At 65.9% G+C, this 19363-nt stretch overlaps 1 protein-coding gene across 6 annotated transcripts; it reads left to right on the top strand.

Annotated features, from left to right (window-relative positions):
* Positions 1 to 1712: 1712 nt before the first annotated feature.
* Positions 1713 to 18431, top strand: SLC4A1 (solute carrier family 4 member 1 (Diego blood group)). Of its 6 annotated transcripts, XM_042787460.1 has the most exons (22): positions 1726 to 1810; positions 4619 to 4699; positions 4828 to 4924; positions 6878 to 6947; positions 7080 to 7180; positions 8389 to 8462; positions 8673 to 8850; positions 8927 to 9062; positions 9296 to 9437; positions 10250 to 10325; positions 11332 to 11516; positions 12117 to 12327; positions 12469 to 12672; positions 12900 to 13048; positions 13598 to 13792; positions 14564 to 14731; positions 14969 to 15058; positions 15194 to 15360; positions 15491 to 15744; positions 15853 to 16022; positions 16272 to 16445; positions 17161 to 18431. In XM_042787460.1, the coding sequence occupies exons 2-22, from the start codon at positions 4682 to 4684 to the stop codon at positions 17239 to 17241; spliced, it is 2940 nt and encodes a 979-aa protein (XP_042643394.1). In that variant the 5' UTR covers positions 1726 to 1810; positions 4619 to 4681; the 3' UTR covers positions 17242 to 18431. The 6 variants fall into 6 exon arrangements, with proteins under 6 accessions (XP_042643391.1, XP_042643396.1, XP_042643390.1 ...); XM_042787456.1 differs by having other exon boundaries at positions 1725 to 1810; positions 12117 to 12672; XM_042787457.1 differs by lacking the exon at positions 4619 to 4699 and having other exon boundaries at positions 1713 to 1810; positions 12117 to 12672.
* The last annotated feature ends 932 nt before the right edge of the window (positions 18432 to 19363 follow it).

Raw genomic sequence — 19363 nt, forward strand, 5'->3', positions numbered from 1 at the left:
TCCCCTGGGGAGGGAGGGGAAAGGGGGGGATGTAGCTGGGGGGGCAGCGGTCCCCGGGGGGGGGGCCCTCCTCCCTGCAGGGCCCAGCCCCTCGCCATGACGTGCCACCAGTGGGGACCCACGGTGAGAGAGGGGGAACAGGCTCCGGCCGGACCCTGGGCACCCCCCAGGGTAATTGGGGGGGCCCTTTGTCCCACCCCGGGGCTGAGCTCAGCTGTCCCCCTCCCTGCCCCAGGTCCGCGCTTTGGGGGGTTGCTGAGCATCATCCCTCCCCACGGGGGCTGTGGGGTGCCTGGGACCACCCGATTAGGGTGGGGGGACCCCCACAATGCTCCCAGCGCCCTGCCTCAGTTTCCCCATTTATGTGACAGGGAAATTGAGGGGGGGGGGGGTGTGAATACCATGGTCACCCACATCCCCCCCCAGCACCCAGATAAATCAGAAGCACCCTGAGAGGAGAGGCAACACCCCCCCCCACCCCAGCCACAACCTCTGGGGACACGTCCCCCCTCCCTGCGCCCCCCCGGGGTGCCCCCCACCTTCTCCTGCCCCTGCAAAGTGGGCCCAGCCCATAGCACCCACCCGGGGGGGGGGGACCGAGAGGGAGGGACCCCCAAACTCCCCAGGGCTGTTGCAGGGAGGGGAGCCCTTGGCAGCACCCAGATAACAGTGGGGGCCGTTATCGGAGCACCCAGCCCGCAGCCATCGCCCCCCCCCGCCCCACAGCGGGTGCCACCGGGTCCCCAGTGTGTGGGGCAGCACAGCAGACCCCCGGTCCCCAGCTGGGGTGGCCCCCCGAGAAAAGGGGGGCGGGGGGGGGCAGTGCCACCCCAACCCCACGTCTGGGGCATGAGAGGCACCCCAACAGCTGGCGTGTGCGTGTACATGTGTGTGTGTGTACGTGTGCGCGTACATGTGCGCGTGTACATGTGCGCGTGTGCAAGGCTTGTCCCTTTCCCTGCACCCCAGGATTTGGGGCTGGGGGCCAGGAGCCCGTTTGAGGAAGGCTTCAAACGTCGACACACGTGCCCGCGCACGCGCGAGCACGTGTGCATATATGGGTGCCCGCTCGCGTGCACAAGTGAGCGTGCTCGCGCACGCACGGACGCACATGTGCTTGCGCGCACATATACATGCACACGCACGCACGCAGGCGCACGCTTGCACGCCCACGCGCACACAAACACGCACACGGGTGTGCACACACGCGCACACGCACATCCCCCCCCCACCCTTGCACCGGCGCAGCCGTGACCGTCCCCCCACCTCCCCGCAGGACACCCCGGGATCGGCGATCCCAGGGGACAGACAGAATCCCCGCCGGCACCTCCCGCCTCCCCCCCTGGGGGAACCACCCCAGGAACCCCCTTTTTTTTTTTTTTCAATTTTTTTTTTTTTTTTTAAATTAGAAAACCCCAACCCCACGTGAAAAGGGGGGGGGGGGGGGGGGGCAGCCTGAGGGTTCCCAGGGATTCCCTGCAGGGACACCCGCAGCCTCCTGAACAAGATAGCGGGGGGCCGGGGGGGGCCCGGGGAAGGTTGCGGGGCCGAGCGAGCGGCTGGGGAGGGTCGCGGGGCGCAGGCAGGGCCCGACCTGAGTGCTGCAAGATGTTGCGCCCCGATAACCTTGTTTATGGGGGGGGCCCCGGGAGGGGTGGTGTGGGGGGGTGGGGGGAGCTTTAGGGGTTGGAGATTAGGGAGGGGAGCGTGACTCAGGACATTTGGGTGCGTTCCCCCGCGGGCAGCAGCAGGCAGAGCCCCGGGCAGGGGCTGGCGGCGAGGGCTGGGGGGTCGTGGAGCCACCCCAGGGGTAGGTGTGGGGCGAGGGGGGGCGGTGGGGGCACCTCGGGGCATCCCTGGGGGGTGCGGGGGGGGGGGTGTGGGGGGGGAGCGCCCTGGGGTGCCCCCGGCGTGGGGTGGGGTCTGGAGGGGGTGTCAGAGGGGTGGGCTGGGGGAGGGGGGGGGAGGTGCTGTGGGCCAGGGGGGTTTGGGGTCCGTGCTGAGCCAGGGTGGTGCCTGCACGGGGGAGGGAGCTGAGCCACCCCGCGTGGGTGGCGTGGGATGTATGGGATCCATACTGAGCCGTGGGGGGAACCCATGGCGTGAGGGATCGCAGCCACACTGCGTGGATGCAGTGGGATGTATGGGATCCATACTGAGCCACAGTGGGGACTGGTTGCATGAGGGATCCCAGCCACGCTGCGTGGATGGCGTGGGATGTATGGGATCCATACTGAGCCAGACTGGGAACCAGTTGCATGAGGGATCCCAGTCACGCTTGGTGGATGGAGTGGGTTGTATGGGATCCATACTGAGCCACAGTGGGGACTGGTTGCGTGAGGGATCCCAGTCACACTGGGTGGATGCAGTGGGATGTATGGGCTCCATACTGAGCCACGTTGGGAACTGCTTGCATGAGGGATCCCAGCCCCGCTGCGTGGATGGCGTGGGATGTATGGGCTCCATACTGAGTACCTGCTGTGGGAGGGAGGTCCTGCACCAAGCCACCCTGCGTGGATGCTGTGAGAGGTATGGGCTCCATGCTGAGTGGGTGTGATGTGCGCTTTGGGAGGTATGGGCTCTATACTGAGCTGTGCTGGGTATACGGTGTAGGAGGTGTGAGTCCAGTCCTGAGTCACGCTAGCCGCATCGTGTGGGAGGTATGGGCTCTATACTGAGCACGCTGGCTACGTGGCGTAGGAGCTACGGGCTCTGTACAGCACGCATGGGGTGTACAGTGCAGGATGTATGGACTCCATACCATGCACATGATGTGGGAGGTGTGGGCTCCGTGCGCACGGGGTGTATCGCGCGGGACGTATGGGCTCTATGCTGTGCTCAGGAGACCCCGGCCGAGGTGCGGGCTCTATATCGCGCACACAGTGTAGAGCGTATGGGCTCCATACGGTGCAGGGTGGCACAGGGATGGATCCGGCAGGTCCGGGTGACCCGGCCGTGGGGTGACCAGTGCCCCGCGGGTCCCCCAGCCCCTCACCCCGGCCTCGGGGCGCCGCTGGGTCAGCGCCGGGGTGGGGGGGGGGGGGTGGGGGGGAGCGGGGTGGGGGCTGACGCCAGCCGGGCGTTATCAGTGGGGCGCAGCCCGGCACACCGGGCTGATGCAAGAGCCGCTGGTGGGGCCTGGGGGGGGGGGTGGGGGGGCCGGGGGGGCCCCGGGACAGGCCGGCCTGGGGGGGCCGGGGGGCCGCGGGGCCAGGCGGGGCAGGAAGGAGGAGGCCGTGTCCGGAGCCAGCCGTGGTTCCCGTGGCCTCGTCGCGGCTCCCGCAGCCCCAGCGGGGTCTCTGTGACCCCCCCCACCCCACCCCACCCCCCGGCTCCCGCGGCCCCCCCCGACCTCCTGCATCACCCTGGTGAGATCGAAGGGGGAGGTGGGGGGGGGGGGTGGTCCCCCCTAAAACCTTCCATGCCCTGACATTGCAGCCTCCCCCCCACCCCCATTATCTCCCCTCCTTGTGGGGTCGCTGGTCTGGGGTGGGGGGGGGGCAGCTGGGGTCCCCATCACCCCAACCTGGGGGGCCCCCATGGTGTGGGGGGGCTGGAGCAAGGAGGGTGTAGGATCCTGGGGCAGGACCCCCCCATACTCTAAAGGGTCTGGGCTGGGGGGGGCAGGTGAGGGGTCATGGAGGGGGGTTATAGGGGATGGGGGGCCCGGGTTCCTCCGGGGGTGCCCCAAGGATTTGGGGGGGGGGGGGGGGGGGGAGGGCGGTGTGCAGGGGCAGGGCGCCCCCTGGCGGTTGTCCCCCAGCACGGCCCCGGGGCAGCTGCGGGGGGGGGACGGGACACGGCGGGGGGAGAAGGGGGGGGGGCAACCCCCGAGGAGGGGGCACAACGGGGTGTGGGGTGGGGGTGCAGGCACAAACTGCCCCTTCCCACCTCCAAGCACCCCCCCCCCCACCGCCCGGGGGGGGCTGCAGAGGCTTTGGATGCTGGGGAGGGGCGGGGGGGGGGGCAGCTGGGTGTTGTGTGTGTCCCCCCCCCCAGCTACGCACCATACGGAGTGCTTGCGCGGTCCCGCTTTGGGATGTCCCCATGAGCCCAGCTGTGCCTCAGTTTCCCCTTCCTCACCCCAGCGCTCTGCCAGGGGCTGGGGGGCGGGGGGGGGCTTGCTGGTGGCGCTGAGTGCTGCAGCGTGGGACCCCACCTATATGAGTGGGTCTCTATGGGACCCCACCCCCGCGCGCAGGGTCGTGTGTGGGACGCAACCCGTGCGCGTGGGTCCAGGGGGGGAACCTGCCCCCCGGACGCAGGACACGGCAGGACCGGCCGGCGTGCGTGGGCACGGGTGGGGGGGTTGCCGTGTCCCTGGTGGGAAGCTGCCGGGGCTCTGCCGTCGTCGCCTGACGTCGGTTCCCATCCCGGGTGGCAGCAGGACACGGCACCGCTTCCCCGGGGACCCCCGGCCCCGGGAACCTCCCGTCCCACGGGGAGCGGGTTACGCAGACAGGGGGGCTGCGGGAACGGCCCCGGCGTCCTGCCCTGACCCCATCCCAGGGGACAAACCCCACATCCCGGGTGGGTGGTGGGGGGGGGGGCGGGCCTGGGGCTCTCTCCTAACATATTTTCTCTCCCTTTCCCCCCCGCGCCCGCCCCGACGCCGCAGAGTGCCGGGTTATGGTGCCGCCGGGCTGTTTGCTGGGACGCAGCGGGGGCTGAGCGCGGGGCCATGGAGGGGCCCGGCCAGGTAGGGAGACCCGGGCCCGAGCCCTGGCTCTGCCGCTGCACCCCGGCCGGCTCCCACCCCCGGCACGGCCCCGGCGAGGCACTGGGGGGTACCGGTCCCCGCTGAGCCCCCTTCTCTCTGTCCCGCAGGAGGCCTACGAGGAGACGATGAGGAGGAGCCTGGACCCCGAGGGCTACGAAGACCCCGACATGAAGGGCTCCCACCTGTCGCTGGGGGAGATGAGCAGTGAGTGGCACCCTGGGGGCGCTGGGGGACGCTGGGCACCGGCGTTGCGTGGGGGATGGCGTTGCACGGGCGCCGGCGGCGTAGAGTCGCCAGCGTTGCGGAGAGGCTGGCGTTGCACGAGGGGATGGGGTTGCACGAGGGGATGGGGTTGCATGAGGGGATGGCATTGTGCGAGGGGATGGCGTTGCATGAGGGGATGGGGTTGCATGAGGGGATGGCGTTGCACGAGGGGATGGGGTTGCACGAGGGGATGGCGTTGCACAGGGGGATGGCGTTGCACAGGGGGATGGGGTTGCATGAGGGGATGGTGTTGCACAAGGTGATGGCGTTGCACGAGGGGATGGCGTTGCATGAGAGGATGGAGTTGCATGAGGGGATGGCGTTGCACAAGGTGATGGTGTTGCATGAGGGGATGGCGTTGCGCGAGGGGATGGGGTTGCACGAGGGGATGGCGTTGCACAGGGGGATGGCGTTGCATGAGGGGATGGCGTTGCATGAGGGGATGGCGTTGCACAAGGGGATGGCGTTGCACGAGGGGATGGCGTTGCATGAGAGGATGGAGTTGCATGAGGGGATGGCGTTGCACAAGGTGATGGTGTTGCACAAGGTGATGGTGTTGCACAGGGGGATGGCGTTGCACGAGGGGATGGCGTTGCATGAGGGGATGGCATTGCACAAGGGGATGGCGTTGCATGAGGGGATGGCGTTGCACAGGGGGATGGCGTTGCACAGGGGGATGGCGTTGCACAAGGGGATGGTGTTCCATGAGGGGATGGCATTGCCTGAGGCGATGGCATTGCATGAGGGGATGGCGTTGCATGGGTGATGCTGTTGCACAAGGGGATGGCATTGCACGGATGATGGCGTTGCACAAGGGGATGGCGTTGCACGGATGATGGCGTTGCACAAGGGGATGGCGTTGCACGGGAAGCGGTGCCCGGTGGGTGCCAGCATTGCAGGGGCACCGGCGGTTCGAGGTCGCGTGTTGCATGGGCGCTGGAGTTTCATGGGCGCCGGCTGCGCATGGGTACCAGCATGGCACAGGCGTGTCGCACGGGCACCAGCATTGCATGGGTGCTGTGTAGGTGCCAGCACTGCACGGGCACCGGTGTCGCACGGATTGCGTGGGCACCCATCTTGCACCGGCACCATGTTGCAGGGGTGCCAGCAAGGCACAGAGGTGTTGCATGGACACCAGAGTCGCACAGACGTACTGCATGAGTGTCAAGGTTGCACGGGCACCGGCGTTGCATGGTTGCCAGAACTGCACGGGTGCTGGCGCTGCACAGGCATGTTGCATGGGTACAGGTGTTACACAGGCATGTTGCATGGGTACCAGCATTGCTTGGGCATATTGCACGGGTGCAGACGTTGCACAGGCATGTTGCACAGGTACAGGCGTTGCACAGGTGTGTTGCAAAGGTGCCAGCGTTGCATGGGCGTGTTGCACCGGTACAGGCATTGCACAGGCACGTTGCATGCTTGCAGTGATTGCACGGGCTTGTTGCACAGGTGCAGGCATTGCACGGGCTTGTTGCACGGGTGCAGGCGTTGCACAGGCAGCGGGGCTCGCTCGGTCAGGTGGGGACACGCAGCCCTGGGGGTCGCATCACCCAAAGGCAGCAACACCCTTTGCCCAGGCCCCGACGCCGATGAGGCACCCGAGCTGTGGGTGCCCAAGATGGGGCCAAGCTCGGGGACACCCGGGGTCCTCGAGGCCACGACCAAAAAGCCCCCGGGGAGGGACGTGAGGGGAGTTTGGAGGGGTCTGTGTGCCCCGGAGCATCCATTTGCCTGGAGCTCGGTTGATTCGGAGCTGCCACCCCGAGCGGGTGCTTGGGCCTCGACGGCTCCTGGAATCCAGACCCTCGGGTCCCCGTTTGGGGTGACGCAGGTCGGGGGGGGGTGGGGGGGTGGGCAGGGGGACGTAACGCTGCCGCCTGTTCTGCGCAGGGGCCGGCGCCGGCACCGCGTCCCCCTTGCACACGTGGAGGGCCAGAGCCGAGGAGCTGACGCCCCTGCGGTGAGTCCCCCCAAATCGGGGAGGGGGCCGGACACTGCCCCGCCTGCCCGGCTGGCATCGGCGAGGGGGGGCTGCCAGCACCCACGGGTGCCCAGCGCTGACCCCCCTGTCCCGGCGGTGTGTGTTTTGCAGCCAGTATTTGCCCAGCCGCCGGGGATGCTATGACGTGGATGGGAGGAGGCGCGCGGCCGGGGTCCCCCCGGGACAGGCGAGCCGCCGTGGCGGAGGGCAGCGTGAGTGACCGCAGGGGCACGGGGCGGGGGGGGGGGGGACACAAAACCCAGCCCCGGTGTCCCCCCTCCCTCACCCTCCCCATCCCAGCCCTCCGTCGCTTTCGGCTTTGCCGCCCCCATCCCTGTCCCTGTCACCCGTGGGGTGACCGTCACCCAGGCGTCAGGGCACGCTGTGGGGTGACTGCTGCCGCTTGTCCGTAATCGCCCGCTGATTGAGGATAAATAAAGTCTTTGTTTGGGGTGAGGACAAGAACCACTTGGGGCCGAACGCCGGCTGGCGCCGGGCGGCTTGGTGGCGGCGGCAGCGGGCCGGGACGAGGACAGGCTCGTGCCCACGTGCCACGGCCAACGCCGTCGGGGAGGCTGGCGGGGGGGACACGCACCCCGTCCCCACTCCCGTGGGCACAGCATCCTTCAGCCAGCAGAGCAGGATGCGGCTCTTGAGGCATCACCCCGCCGGGTGACCGGGCAGGGGGGCAGCGAGGGGACCGCGGTGGTCCCTGGTGGGAGCGGAAGGGGGACGGGGTGAACCTGTCCCCGGCACTGGGGGGGCCACGGGTGGGCGGGAGCCACGCTGGTGTTTACTGTCAGCAAAGGCAAAGCGCTCCGGGATTTACGGTGCACACAGGGCGGCCGCGGGGCGTGGGGCTCGGCCCCCACTTTATAGGGCTGGAGCCTGCGGGGCCATGGGGAGCGCGGGGGGGGCTGCAGGTAGGCGGGGGGACGGGGACACCTCGAGCTTCTGGGGTCTGGCTGGGATGTGCTGTCCCTGTCCCAGTCCAAGTGGCAGTGCTCGGTGCTGGGGTCGGGGTTGTGGCAGTGGCAGGGCGGCCTCGGCCCTGGTGATGTCCCCAGACTGTCACCCTGCCCCAGGAGCTGGGCTGCGGAGATGCGAGGGGCTGGAGGTGGGTGGGGGGTGATGGAGGGACACCGCCAGCAAACCCCAACTGGGTTTAAGGGGGGGGGTGTGTGTGTGTGATAGAAGTGGGGACACATCCAGCAAACCCCAACCGGGTCTGGGATGGGAACAGTGGGATGGGGGACAGGTCCGGCGAGTCCCAACCGGGGTGGGGGTGATGGAGCAGGGGACACATCCAGGAAACCCCAACCGGGTCTGGGATGGGGGTGACGGGGGACACCGCTCCAACAGACCTCGGGGTGCGGGCTGGGGCAGGGACCAGCTAACGCGTTGGTGGCTCCGCTCACAGCTCCGTCGTTGACCGATGTGGACCTGGAGGCGGTGGGGAGCAGGAGGCCTGTGTCTCAGCAGAAGACTCATGAGGTGGGTGCTGCCCCGGGGACCCCCATTCCCTGTCCATTCCTGGGGGTGGGCAGGCGGTGATCACCCCAGGACCAAGCTCACACCAAACCCTGGGGACACCAGGGCACGGGGGGGGGGGATGCTAGCGTGGGAGCCGCAGCTCTGCATCTCCTTGGGGGTCCCTGGTGTGGCTGGAGGGGACCCTGACACCCCCCTTGGTTCCGGCTGCAGGGCTACGTGGAGCTGCATGAGCTGGTCATGGACACCACGAAGGAGCTGTGCTGGATGGAGGCTGGCCACTGGCTCAAGCTGGAGGAGGACTTCCAGGAAGCCAGGCAGTGGGGCCAGCCCCATCTCTCCTTCCTGACCTACCGCAGCCTCCTGGAGATCCGACGGGCTCTGCCCAAAGGTGGGGGCACCGGCTGGGGCCGGGATGGCAGTGGGGACCCCGTGCCTGCTGGCCGGTGACAGTGCTGTCCCCGCAGGCATCATGCTCCTCGACGTGGCGGCCAACTCGCTGGTGGCCATCGCCTACATTCTCATCGACCAGATGATCTTCCAGGGGCAGATCAAGCCGCAGGACAGGGAAGACATCCTGAGGACTCTGCTGCTGCAGCACAAGTACGGCCAGGGCTGACGGCTCCTGGGGGTGTGGGGGGGGGTGGGGGGCACCCCAAGGTCTGGGCTGGATCCCACCCCAGCGAGTCCCACTGGAGCCCGGCACGGGGTGGAAAAGCCCCTCTGTGTTTTGGGTTTGCCTCCCAGCCCACTTTGGGGGTCCCTTGGGGTTTTCGGGGTGGGTGTCAGTGGTGCTGGCCTGTCTGATGCCACCCCCCCCCCCCGTGCTGCTGTAGGCACCCCAGAGAGGGCGAGTCGGTGGGGACCCTGTCGCCAGCGCTGCTGCAGCGCTCGGGCGCGGGGCAGGCAGAGACGGAGCAGCCGCTGCTGCGGGAGCAGAAGCCCCTGGAGCTGCACAGGCTGACGGGGGCCGAGCAGGCAAGAGGGGCTGGGGGGGCGGCGGGGGGGCCGGGGGGGGCATTGGGGTTCGGGGGCAGGGGTGCTGGGTCCGGGCAGGGCGTGGGGAGGGCTGCTGGGGGGGGGGGCGTGGGGAAGGGGTTGCACACGCACACACAGACGTGTGCGCGCACGCGTGAGGCGGTTGCACACCGAACGGGGTGCAGGATGTTGCGGGGACCCCCCCCCGTGCTGTGCGTCCCCGGGGAGCGCCCGCTGACACACACTCGTGCACGCTTGCACACCCAGGCAGACGTGCTCACACAGGCACGAGCATGCACGAGTGCACGGGCACGAACACACACACACACACCCCCCCGCCGACCTCCCACGCACGCTGCTTTCTGTCGCCCTCACACACGTGTGCACACACACGTGCACATGCATGCCCACACCTTCACATGTGCAGGCGTGCACATGCATGTGCATACGTGTGCACACCCACACCTTCACACGTACAGGTGTGTGCACGCACATGGGCGCACACGCATGTGCACACGTGTGCACACCCACACCTTCACACGTGCAGGCGTGTGCACGCACATGGGCGCACACGCATGTGCACACGTGTGCACACCCACACCTTCACACTTGCAGGTGTGTGCGCGCACGTGGCTGCACACACATGTGCATACGTGTGCACGCAGGAGAGGCGTTGCCGTGGGGTGGGGCGGGGGTGGTACTGGGGGGGCTGGGCTCGCAGGGGACAGAGGGGGACACGCAGGGGATGGCGGGGGACACGGAGGGGGACGGCCACCAAGGATGTCTGGCTCATCCCCGTCTGCCCGCCACAGAGCTCGAGCAGAGCCGCCCACCCCCAGCTCCCTGAGAAGGTCCCCACGGATGCCGAGGCCACGCTGGTCCTCGTGGGTGAGTGGGCAGCGGGGCGGGGGGTGCAGGACCGGGGCGGGGGGTGCAGGACCGGGGCGGGGGGTGCAGGGCCGGGGCAGGGGGTGTGGGGCCGGGGCGGGGGGTGCGGGGCCGGGGTGCGCAGGGGGGAGCTTTGGCATCTGCCTGTTGCTGCCTGCTCGCTCACTCGCTGCCTTTCTTGCACCTTTTTTGACTCTCCCCCTCCTCAGCCCTCGCCGCCGCCTGCTGCCGCTCAGTGCTGCCCCGTGTCCCCATGTCCCTTGTCCTCACAGCCCATTTCTCCACTTCCCCGTGCCCCCATGCCCCCATGTCTCTATGTCCCCTGTGTCCCGATATCCCCGTACCCCCATGCCCCCATGTCTCTATATCCCCTGTGTCCCGATGTCCCCGTACCCCCATGCCCCCATGTCTCTATATCCCCTGTGTCCCGATATCCCCGTACCCCCATGCCCCCATGTCTCTATGTCCCCTGTGTCCCGATGTCCCCGTACCCCCATGCCCCCATGTCTCTATATCCCCTGTGTCCCGATGTCCCCGTACCCCCATGCCCCCATGTCTCTATATCCCCTGTGTCCCGATATCCCCGTACCCCCATGCCCCCATGTCTCTATATCCCCTGTGTCCCGATGTCCCCGTACCCCCATGCCCCCATGTCTCTATGTCCCCTGTGTCCCGATGTCCCCGTGCCCCCATGCCCCCATGTCTCTATGTCCCCTGTGTCCCCATGCCCTGATGTCCCTGTGCACCCTTGCCCACCTGTCCCTGTGTCCCCATGTCCCTGTGTCCCTGTGCCTCAGTGTCCTCATGCCTTTGTGCCCCTATACTATTCCCTTTGTCCCGTCCCCATCCCCGCCCCCCGTCCCCACACCTCTGTCACCTTCTCTCCGTATCCCAATGCCCCCATGTTTCCACGTCCCCCGTGTCTCCGTGCTCCTGTGTCCCCGCGCCCCGTGTCCCTGTGCCTGGCCCCCCCCATGACCCCCGTCCCATCCCGTCCTCCCCCCAGGCTGCGCAGCCTTCCTGGAGCAGCCCATGCTGGCCTTCGTGCGCCTGAAGGACGCGGTGACACTGGACACCGTCCTCCACGTGCCCCTACCCGTCCGCTTCCTCTTCGTGGTCCTGGGCCCTGACAGCCCCCACATCAGCTACCACGAGATCGGCCGCGCCGTTGCCACCATGATGTCCGAGAGGGTACGGCTCCCCTGCCACCACCACGGCCACCACCCCTGCCACTGCCACTGCCAGCCAGGGTGCCAGCCCCGCTGAGCACCCCAAAGTCCCCAGCGCTGAGGCTGCACCCTCTAACACCTATGCCACGTCCCCTTCAGTGCTCGTGTCCTTCTGTCCCCATGCCACTGTGTCCCCTTGTCCCCAAGCACCCGTGTCTTTATCCCTCGGGGTCTCCATGTCCACATGCGCCCCTGTCCCCATGTCCCCAGCTCCACGTCCACCCCTGTCCCTATGTCCCTGTGCATCCCTGTCCCCACACTTCTGTGTCCCTGTGGCCCCACGCTCCCGTGTCCCCATGTGCCCAGGCCCCTGAGTTCAAATGTCCCCGTGTCCCCATGTGTCCAGGCGACCATGTCCCTGTGGTCCTACGTTCCCATGTCCCCCTTTATCCCCATGTCCCCAAGCCCCTGTGTCCCCACCCTCATGCCCCCACGTCCCCATGTCCTCCTCTCCCCACGATGCCCCATCCCCGCGGGGATGCTCAGGGGCCGCCTGGGCGCCCAGCAGCACCCAAGGGTGCTGGAGATGGCTGAGCGCCTGTCCCCCGGGGCCACCCCACAGGTCTTTCGCCAGGACGCCTACCTGGCCGAGGGCCACCAGGACCTGCTGCAGGGGGTGGAGGACTTCTTGGAGGCCAGCATCGTCCTGCCGCCCACCGACACCCCCGACCAGCAGCTCCTCAGCAGCCTGGTGCCACTGCAGCACGAGCTGCTCCGCCACCGCTACCAGCGCGCCAAGAAAGCGCCGGCCGAGGGCTTCCGAAAAGACCTGGGTACGGCGGGGACCACCCTGGCCCCCCCCATCCCCGCATCCCCTGTCCCCATGGCTGCCAGGACCCCACCCCCCTCCTTGCACGTGGGGTCGTTGTGGGTGTCCCCCCCCCCCCTCCCCAACCCTCTGCTTGTGTCCCCAGGGCTGGAGGAGCCGGCGCCAGAGGACGACGACCCCCTGCGCAGGACGAAGCGACCTTTTGGGGGGCTGGTGCGGGACATCCGCCGCCGGTACCCCAAATATCTCAGCGACATCAAGGACGCTCTCAACCCCCAGTGCCTGGCTGCTGTCATCTTCATCTACTTCGCAGCGCTGTCACCTGCTGTCACCTTTGGAGGCTTGCTGAGTAATGGGGGGGGGGGGGGGGGGGGGGAACAGGCTGGGGACACGCCGGGGGACGGGCACGGGGCTGGGGGAGCGGGGTGCCACCGCTCTCAGCATCATCCCCTGGGGGATGCTCCTTGGGGGGTTAATCCTGGTGCTGAGGAGTGTGGGGAGGGGGGGACACAGTGCTGCTGTGTGTCCCCCCGCCCTGCACCCACTGGCTCTGTGTGTGTGTCCCCCCCCCCCCAGGTGAGAAAACCAACGGCATGATGGGGGTGTCGGAGCTGCTCATCTCCACCTGCGTGCAGTGCGTCCTCTTCAGCCTCCTCAGCGCCCAGCCTCTGCTCGTCGTCGGCTTTTCGGGGCCCCTCCTCGTCTTCGAGGAAGCCTTCTATTCAGTGGGTTCCTCCCCCCCCCCCAACCCTGCACCCCCGAGTGCCCCCCACCCGCCACCGGCGGTCCCCACAGCGGGCTCGTGGTGTCCCCCCCCCCCCAGCCCTGGCAGAGGCACGGGGTGCCGCCAGGAAGGGATGTCACGCGGGTGATGGATGACACTGGTGAGGGTGGCACATGAGGGGTGACCCTGGTGGGGCGGCACGTGGGTGACGCCGCGTGGGTGACGCCGCGCCCGCGGGCGACGGCACACAGGCGATGTCGTGCAGGTCGAGCCGGCCGGGTGGTGGCACCCGGGTGATGCCGGGCCCCTGGTGCCACATGGGTGACACCAGGCGGGTGCTGCCGTTGGGGTGCTGCCCAGCGGGCGATCCCACAGGGCTCCTGCCGCACCGAGGTGCCACCATCCCCGTCCCAGCACACCCCCCCCCCCCCCCAGACCCCAGTCAAGGAGGGGCAGGGCCACCGTGGGGACCCCGGGGTCCGGCCCACCTGGGTGCCCATGCCAGGGGCTCACGGGGGGGCTCACGGGGCTGTGTCCTCTGGCTCCCCAGTTCTGCAGTAATTATGGCGTGGAGTACATCGTGGGCCGGGTCTGGGTCGGCTTCTGGCTGATCCTGATGGTGCTGGTGGTGGTGGCCTGCGAGGGCAGCTTCCTGGTGCGCTACCTGTCCCGCTACACCCAGGAGATCTTCTCCTTCCTCATCTCCCTCATCTTCATCTACGAGACCTTCTCCAAGCTCGTCACGGTGAGGGGCGCGAGGGTCCCGTGGCAGGGAAGAGAGGGGGCAGGGGCTGCAGATTGTGGTCATCGCCCGGGTTTCCATAGAAACGGTGGGAGCCGGGCAAGGGATGCAGGCGAGGGATGGAGCCCGCCTCCCAGTATTTTCTCCCCCCTTCCCAGGTGTTTTGCAGTTTGTGCTTCTCTCCACGGGGGGGAGGATTTTAGGGCAGACATCCCACCTGGGCTGTCTAGGAACCTTGTCTAGGAACTGATCAGAGAACCCCGATTTCTTCCCCCATCCCCTGGCTCAGACCCTTCCTGGGCTGGCTGGTAGAGATGGGACAGTGTCACCCCACGCACTGGGTGCCCACAGGGACATCTCTGGTGGTGGAGAGGTGACAGGCAGGACACCTGCCCCATCACACCCTGGACCCCCATCACACCAAGGTGCCCCCGTGCACCCCTCTACGAGCTCGGCGCAGCCCCAAACACCCTGGGTCACACGTGGTCCTCAGCGGGGTCACGCTCGTCCGTCCCCTCCATGCCACCCAGCCCCTGCTCCTGCCCCGTTTCCAAAGGAGCGTGGAGAAAACCGAGCCTAAAAATAACCCCCCTGCTTGCCGTATGCCAAAATCCCGGCCTTTCCGCACACTCTGGCGCGCACCCTGCACCCATGCACCCACCGGGACGGTGCTGTGGGGCTCCCGGCATGGCAGGAGGGGTCCAGGGGGATCCCCCATCCCCACCCGCTACCGGGGATCCCGTCCTCCCTGACCCTCTCCCCTTCCCTCCCCAGATCTTCCAGGATCACCCGCTACAGCGGCATTACAACGTGCAGCCCACGGTCCAGCCCAAGGTGCCAGAGCCCAACACGGCGCTGCTGTCCCTCGTCCTCATGGCTGGCACCTTCTTCTTGGCCTTATTCCTCCGCAAGTTCAAGAACAGCTCTTTCCTGCCTGGCAAGGTGAGGATGGGGAGGAGGGGGGGGGGCATGGTGGCATCCCCCATCCACCCCACTGGACCCCGGAGCAAAACGGGGGCTCGATGGGTGCAGTTTCCCGAAAGGGGCTGGCTGAGACCCTGCAAACTCATTGCATGCTCCTGCAGAGGTCTTTGCTAGAGCTTGCTGCTGGTGGGGACGTGGGGGGGGGAGGGGGTGGAGGACACAGGCGGGTTTAATGCGGTCACGGTGTCCCCACAGGTCCGGCGCTTGATCGGGGACTTCGGGGTGCCCATTTCCATCTTCATCATGGCGCTGGCCGACTTCTTCATCAAGGACACGTACACGCAGGTCCGGGAGCAGCAGGAGGGCAGGGCTGGGGCAGGGGGGCCGGGGGGAAACAGGCATCCCCAACAAGGAGATGTGGACCTGGGGGCTTGTCCCTGTGCCCCGTCCCCTCACTCGCCCATTTCTGCTCCCATCCAGAAACTGAATGTCCCCAAAGGGCTGGAGGTCACCAACTCGTCTGCTCGGGGCTGGTTTATCAAACCCCTGGGGAAGGACAACGACTTCCCCATCTGGATGATGTTTGCCTCCGTGTTGCCCGCTTTCCTGGTCTTCATCCTCATCTTCCTCGAGACGCAGATCACCACGTGAGGACGGGGCAGGGGTTAGGGGGGGGAGGTCCAGGGAGGGAGGGGAGGGCTGTGGGGGTGCCCGGGGGTGGGACAGGGATGGGATGGAACCACCCACCACTGACTCTTCCTCCTCTGTCCCCGGCAGCCTCATCGTCAGCAAGCCCGAGAGGAAGCTGGTGAAGGGCTCCGGCTTCCACCTGGACCTGCTGCTGATCGTGGCCATGGGGGGGCTGGCCGCCCTTTTCGGCATGCCCTGGCTCAGTGCCACCACCGTCCGCACCATCACCCACGCCAACGCCCTCACCGTCATGAACAAAGCCACCGCTCCCGGAGAGAAGTCCCAGATCTTGGAGGTCAAGGAACAACGCATCAGCGGCTTCTTGGTGGCCGTGCTCATCGGTGAGCTGGGGACACGTGTGTGTGTGTGTGTGTGTGTGTCCCCAACCTGGGCAGCGAGGGCTGGGTGCCCCCCAACAGCTTCCCCTGACCCCTCCTCCTCCACCGCAGGCGTCTCCATCCTCATGGAGCCCATCCTGAAGTACGTCCCGCTGGCCGTGCTCTTTGGCATCTTCCTCTACATGGGCGTCACCTCCCTCTTTGGCATCCAGCTCTTCGACCGCATCCTGCTCTTGCTGATGCCACCCAAGTACCACCCCAAAGAGCCCTACGTCACCCGGGTGAGTGAGCCCCCTGTCACCCAGCCCGGTGGCTGTGGCCTTGAGGGTGTCCTGGGCTGTAGCACCCCGTGGTGCTGCCTGCAATTGCTTGGGGTTCCCCAAGGAGCCTCCTCCTTCAGCGTTGACCTTCTCTGGGCTCTTTGGGCCGCTGGTCCTGCCTCGCCCCCCCCCCCCCCCCCCCAGCACCCCGGGAAGGGTGCAGGGTGCTGGACCCACCGCCCTGACCACACTGGGCTCCTCGTCCCGCAGGTGAAGACATGGAGGATGCATCTCTTCACCTTCACCCAGATCGTCGTCCTCGCGCTGCTCTGGGCAGTGAAGTCCACCCAGGCCTCGTTGGCGCTGCCCTTCATCCTCATCCTCACCGTGCCCCTGCGGCGCTTCCTGCTGCCCAAGATCTTCCAGGAAATCGAGCTCAAATGTGTACGTCGCCCTGGCATGGGCTGGGAGCCACCGCGGTGTTGTCCCCATCCCTGTGCCTGTCCCTGTGTCCATCCCTGTCCCCATCCTCATCCTCAGCCCCATCTGTGCCCTCAACCCCATTCCCGTCCCCATCCTCATCCCTGTCCTTGCCCCGTTCTGATCCTCATCCTCATCCCCATCCCCATCCCTGTCCTTGTCCCCAGCCTCATCCCTGCCCCTATTCCCATACCCCATCCGAGTCCCCATCTCTCTCCATCCCCATCGCTGTCCCTGTCCTCACTCCTGTCCCCACTGCTGACCCCTTCCTGTCCCCACCCTGTCACCATCCCCATCCCTACCCTGTCCCCATCCTCATCCTCAACTCCATCCCCATCCCTGTCCCCATCCTCATCCTCAACTCCATCCCCATCCCTGTCCCCATCCTCGCCCCCACCCTGTCCCCATCCCCATCCCCACCCTGTTCCCATCCCCATCCCTGTCCCCATCCTCATCCTCAACTCCATCCCCATCCCTGTCCCCATTCTCACCCCCACCCTGTCCCCATCCCCATCCCTACCCTGTCCCCATCCTCATCCTCAACTCCATCCCCATCCCTGTCCCCATCCTCACCCCCACCCTGTCCCCATCCCCATCCCTGTCCCCATCCTCACCCCCGTCCCCATCCTGTCCTTGTCCCCATCCCCATCCCACCTCACACCCTCTCCCGTCCCTCCAGCTGGACGCAGATGACGCCGTGGTGACCTTCGAAGAGACGGAGGGCGTAGATGTGTACAACGAGGTGCAGATGCCCAGCTAAGGGCTCGCTGCCACCCGTCCCCCCCCCCGGATGGCCCCGTGCCCCCCTGGCCCCCCCCACCTGCTTACAGCCCACTGCTGCCATCCCGGGTGACAGGGGAGAACTTGGGGACACAGCCCCAGAGCCCCAGTCCCCACTTGCGCACCCTGTGAATGGAGCTTTTATTTTTTTTTTTTTTTCCCACCTTTTTTAATCCTTTTTTTTTTTTTAAATATTTTGGATGGTGTGATCTCACCCGCACTTTGCTACCCGCTGGGGAAGAGGCTGCCTGGGCTGGTGGGGGGGAGGGTCCCCACGGGCCACCCCACACCCCGTGGCAGGGCGGGACGACCCATGCCTCGTGTCACCATCCTGTCCCCAAGGCCACCCTGGGCCTGCGAGCACAGGATGGAGCTGGAGGAAGACGCCGGAGCCCAGAGAGAGGAGGAAGGCAGGGACGGGGTGACACGGCAGGGATGGAGACACGGCGGAACGGGGTTCCCCCCATTCTCCCCAGCCCCGCTGCCTCCCCCTGGGGACACCCCCCCCGCCCAGTCCCGCTTCCCCAGATGAACTTTCAGTGCTAACGAGCACAAGCTGAGACAGACCCCTCTCCCCACAGAGCCCTTTTTCCCCTTTTCTCCATCGTTCGCTCCAGCGAGAGCACCCCAGCTGCTCCGCTGCGCTCCCAGCTGCTCCCAGCATCTCCCGGGGTCAGGATGTAAATAGTCCAGTGAGAGCGTTTATATATTTGCAATGAAGATAATAATAACGCTAAAAACACCAAAGAAAAAAATTATGCTGATGCTTCTGCAGGTAGGATTCACTCAGAATCAAACAAAAATCAACGAAAAAGTTCAAAAAAAGCACCTTAAAAAAGAAAAAAATTAGGGAAAAAAAAAAAAAAAAAAAAAAGCAGCTGCAAGGAGTAATCTGTATATTTGATGCTAGCAATTGGGGGAGTTTGTAATTTATTTCTAAAGGCTGATTGTGCTCCCGCCCACAGCGGGGGCCGTGTGCGTGTGTGTGTATATACTAGAGAGAAACTATATAAAAATTTACAATTTTCTAGAAAGGCTTATTTTAAAGGATCCAGGTCAGGGCCTAAACTCTATGGACCAGTCCGGCAGTGCCGTTTAGCTGATGAATTAGCGTTGGTATCGTTCCTCTTTATTTTTTTAGCATTTCAATTAAATCTATGTAGTTTTTAATTGATTTTTCCCTTGCTTGCTGACCACGTCTTGCCCCATTTCCGCCAGGATTGCTCCCAAACTGCATCCCAAAAGCATCCCTTCTGCTGGGGCTGATCCTGCCTGGGTCAGACCCAAGGGCCAGATCCAGCCAGGGTGCAGCGCACCTGATCAGGCTGCGAATTTTCTCCTTTTTGCATAAATTGGGAGTGAGGGGGGACCCCAAAACCAGCGTGGGGGATGGCAGAGGGGGGGCGGCCATGCCCAGGGCTGTGCTGCCTCCTGTTTGGGTTGGTTTAGTTTTATTCATGATGTGTCTGAAATGAACAATATCGCGAGCTTCAGGGTTTTTTTTCTTCCCTTCCCCACACACCTGCATTAGGCTTTAATAAAGAAATTAATAAATCAACATCTGTATCAGGCTTTAATAAAGAAATTAATAAAATCGGAAAGGAAGTGGGTGTTTTTCTTTCCTGTTGGGCATTTGCTAGGGGGTTGCCTTATTTAATTGCCCCCCCCTGCAAAAGATCAGCAGCTTCCTTTGGAGGTGTCCACCCCCCGCCACTCCGAGATGCTCCCTGCAGCTGTACCAAGATGCTTGCCGTAGCATCCCAGGACATTCACTGCATCCCAGCACCCCGGGATGCTTGCGGCATCCATCCTGAGATGTTCCCCATGGTCATCCCGGGATGCTCCTCGTGGTCATCCTGGAATGTTCCCCGTGGCATTCCAGGATGCTCGCTGCCTCCCGGGACGTTCACTGCATCCCGGCATCCTGGGGTGCTCCCTGCAGCCATCCCAGGATGCTCCCCATGGCCACCCCGGGATGCTCCCCACGGCCACCCCGGGATGCTCCCCACGGCCACCCTGGGATGCTCCCCACCCAGGATGCTCCCCACGGCCGCCCCGGGATGCTCCCCACCCAGGATGCTCCCCACGGCCGCCCCGGGATG

This window comes from Tyto alba, unplaced genomic scaffold, assembly GCF_018691265.1.
Source record: "Tyto alba isolate M040663 unplaced genomic scaffold, T.alba_DEE_v4.0 Super-Scaffold_12, whole genome shotgun sequence".
Lineage (NCBI taxonomy): Eukaryota > Metazoa > Chordata > Aves > Strigiformes > Tytonidae > Tyto > Tyto alba.

Excerpts from the sequence above, each read along its gene's own strand:
- SLC4A1 (XM_042787456.1), top strand. Across the intron at positions 11,517-12,116 it reads CCACCATGATGTCCGAGAGG|GTCTTTCGCCAGGACGCCTA; the intron begins GTACGGCTCCCC and ends GCCACCCCACAG. Across the intron at positions 16,446-17,160 it reads AGGAAATCGAGCTCAAATGT|CTGGACGCAGATGACGCCGT; the intron begins GTACGTCGCCCT and ends CCGTCCCTCCAG.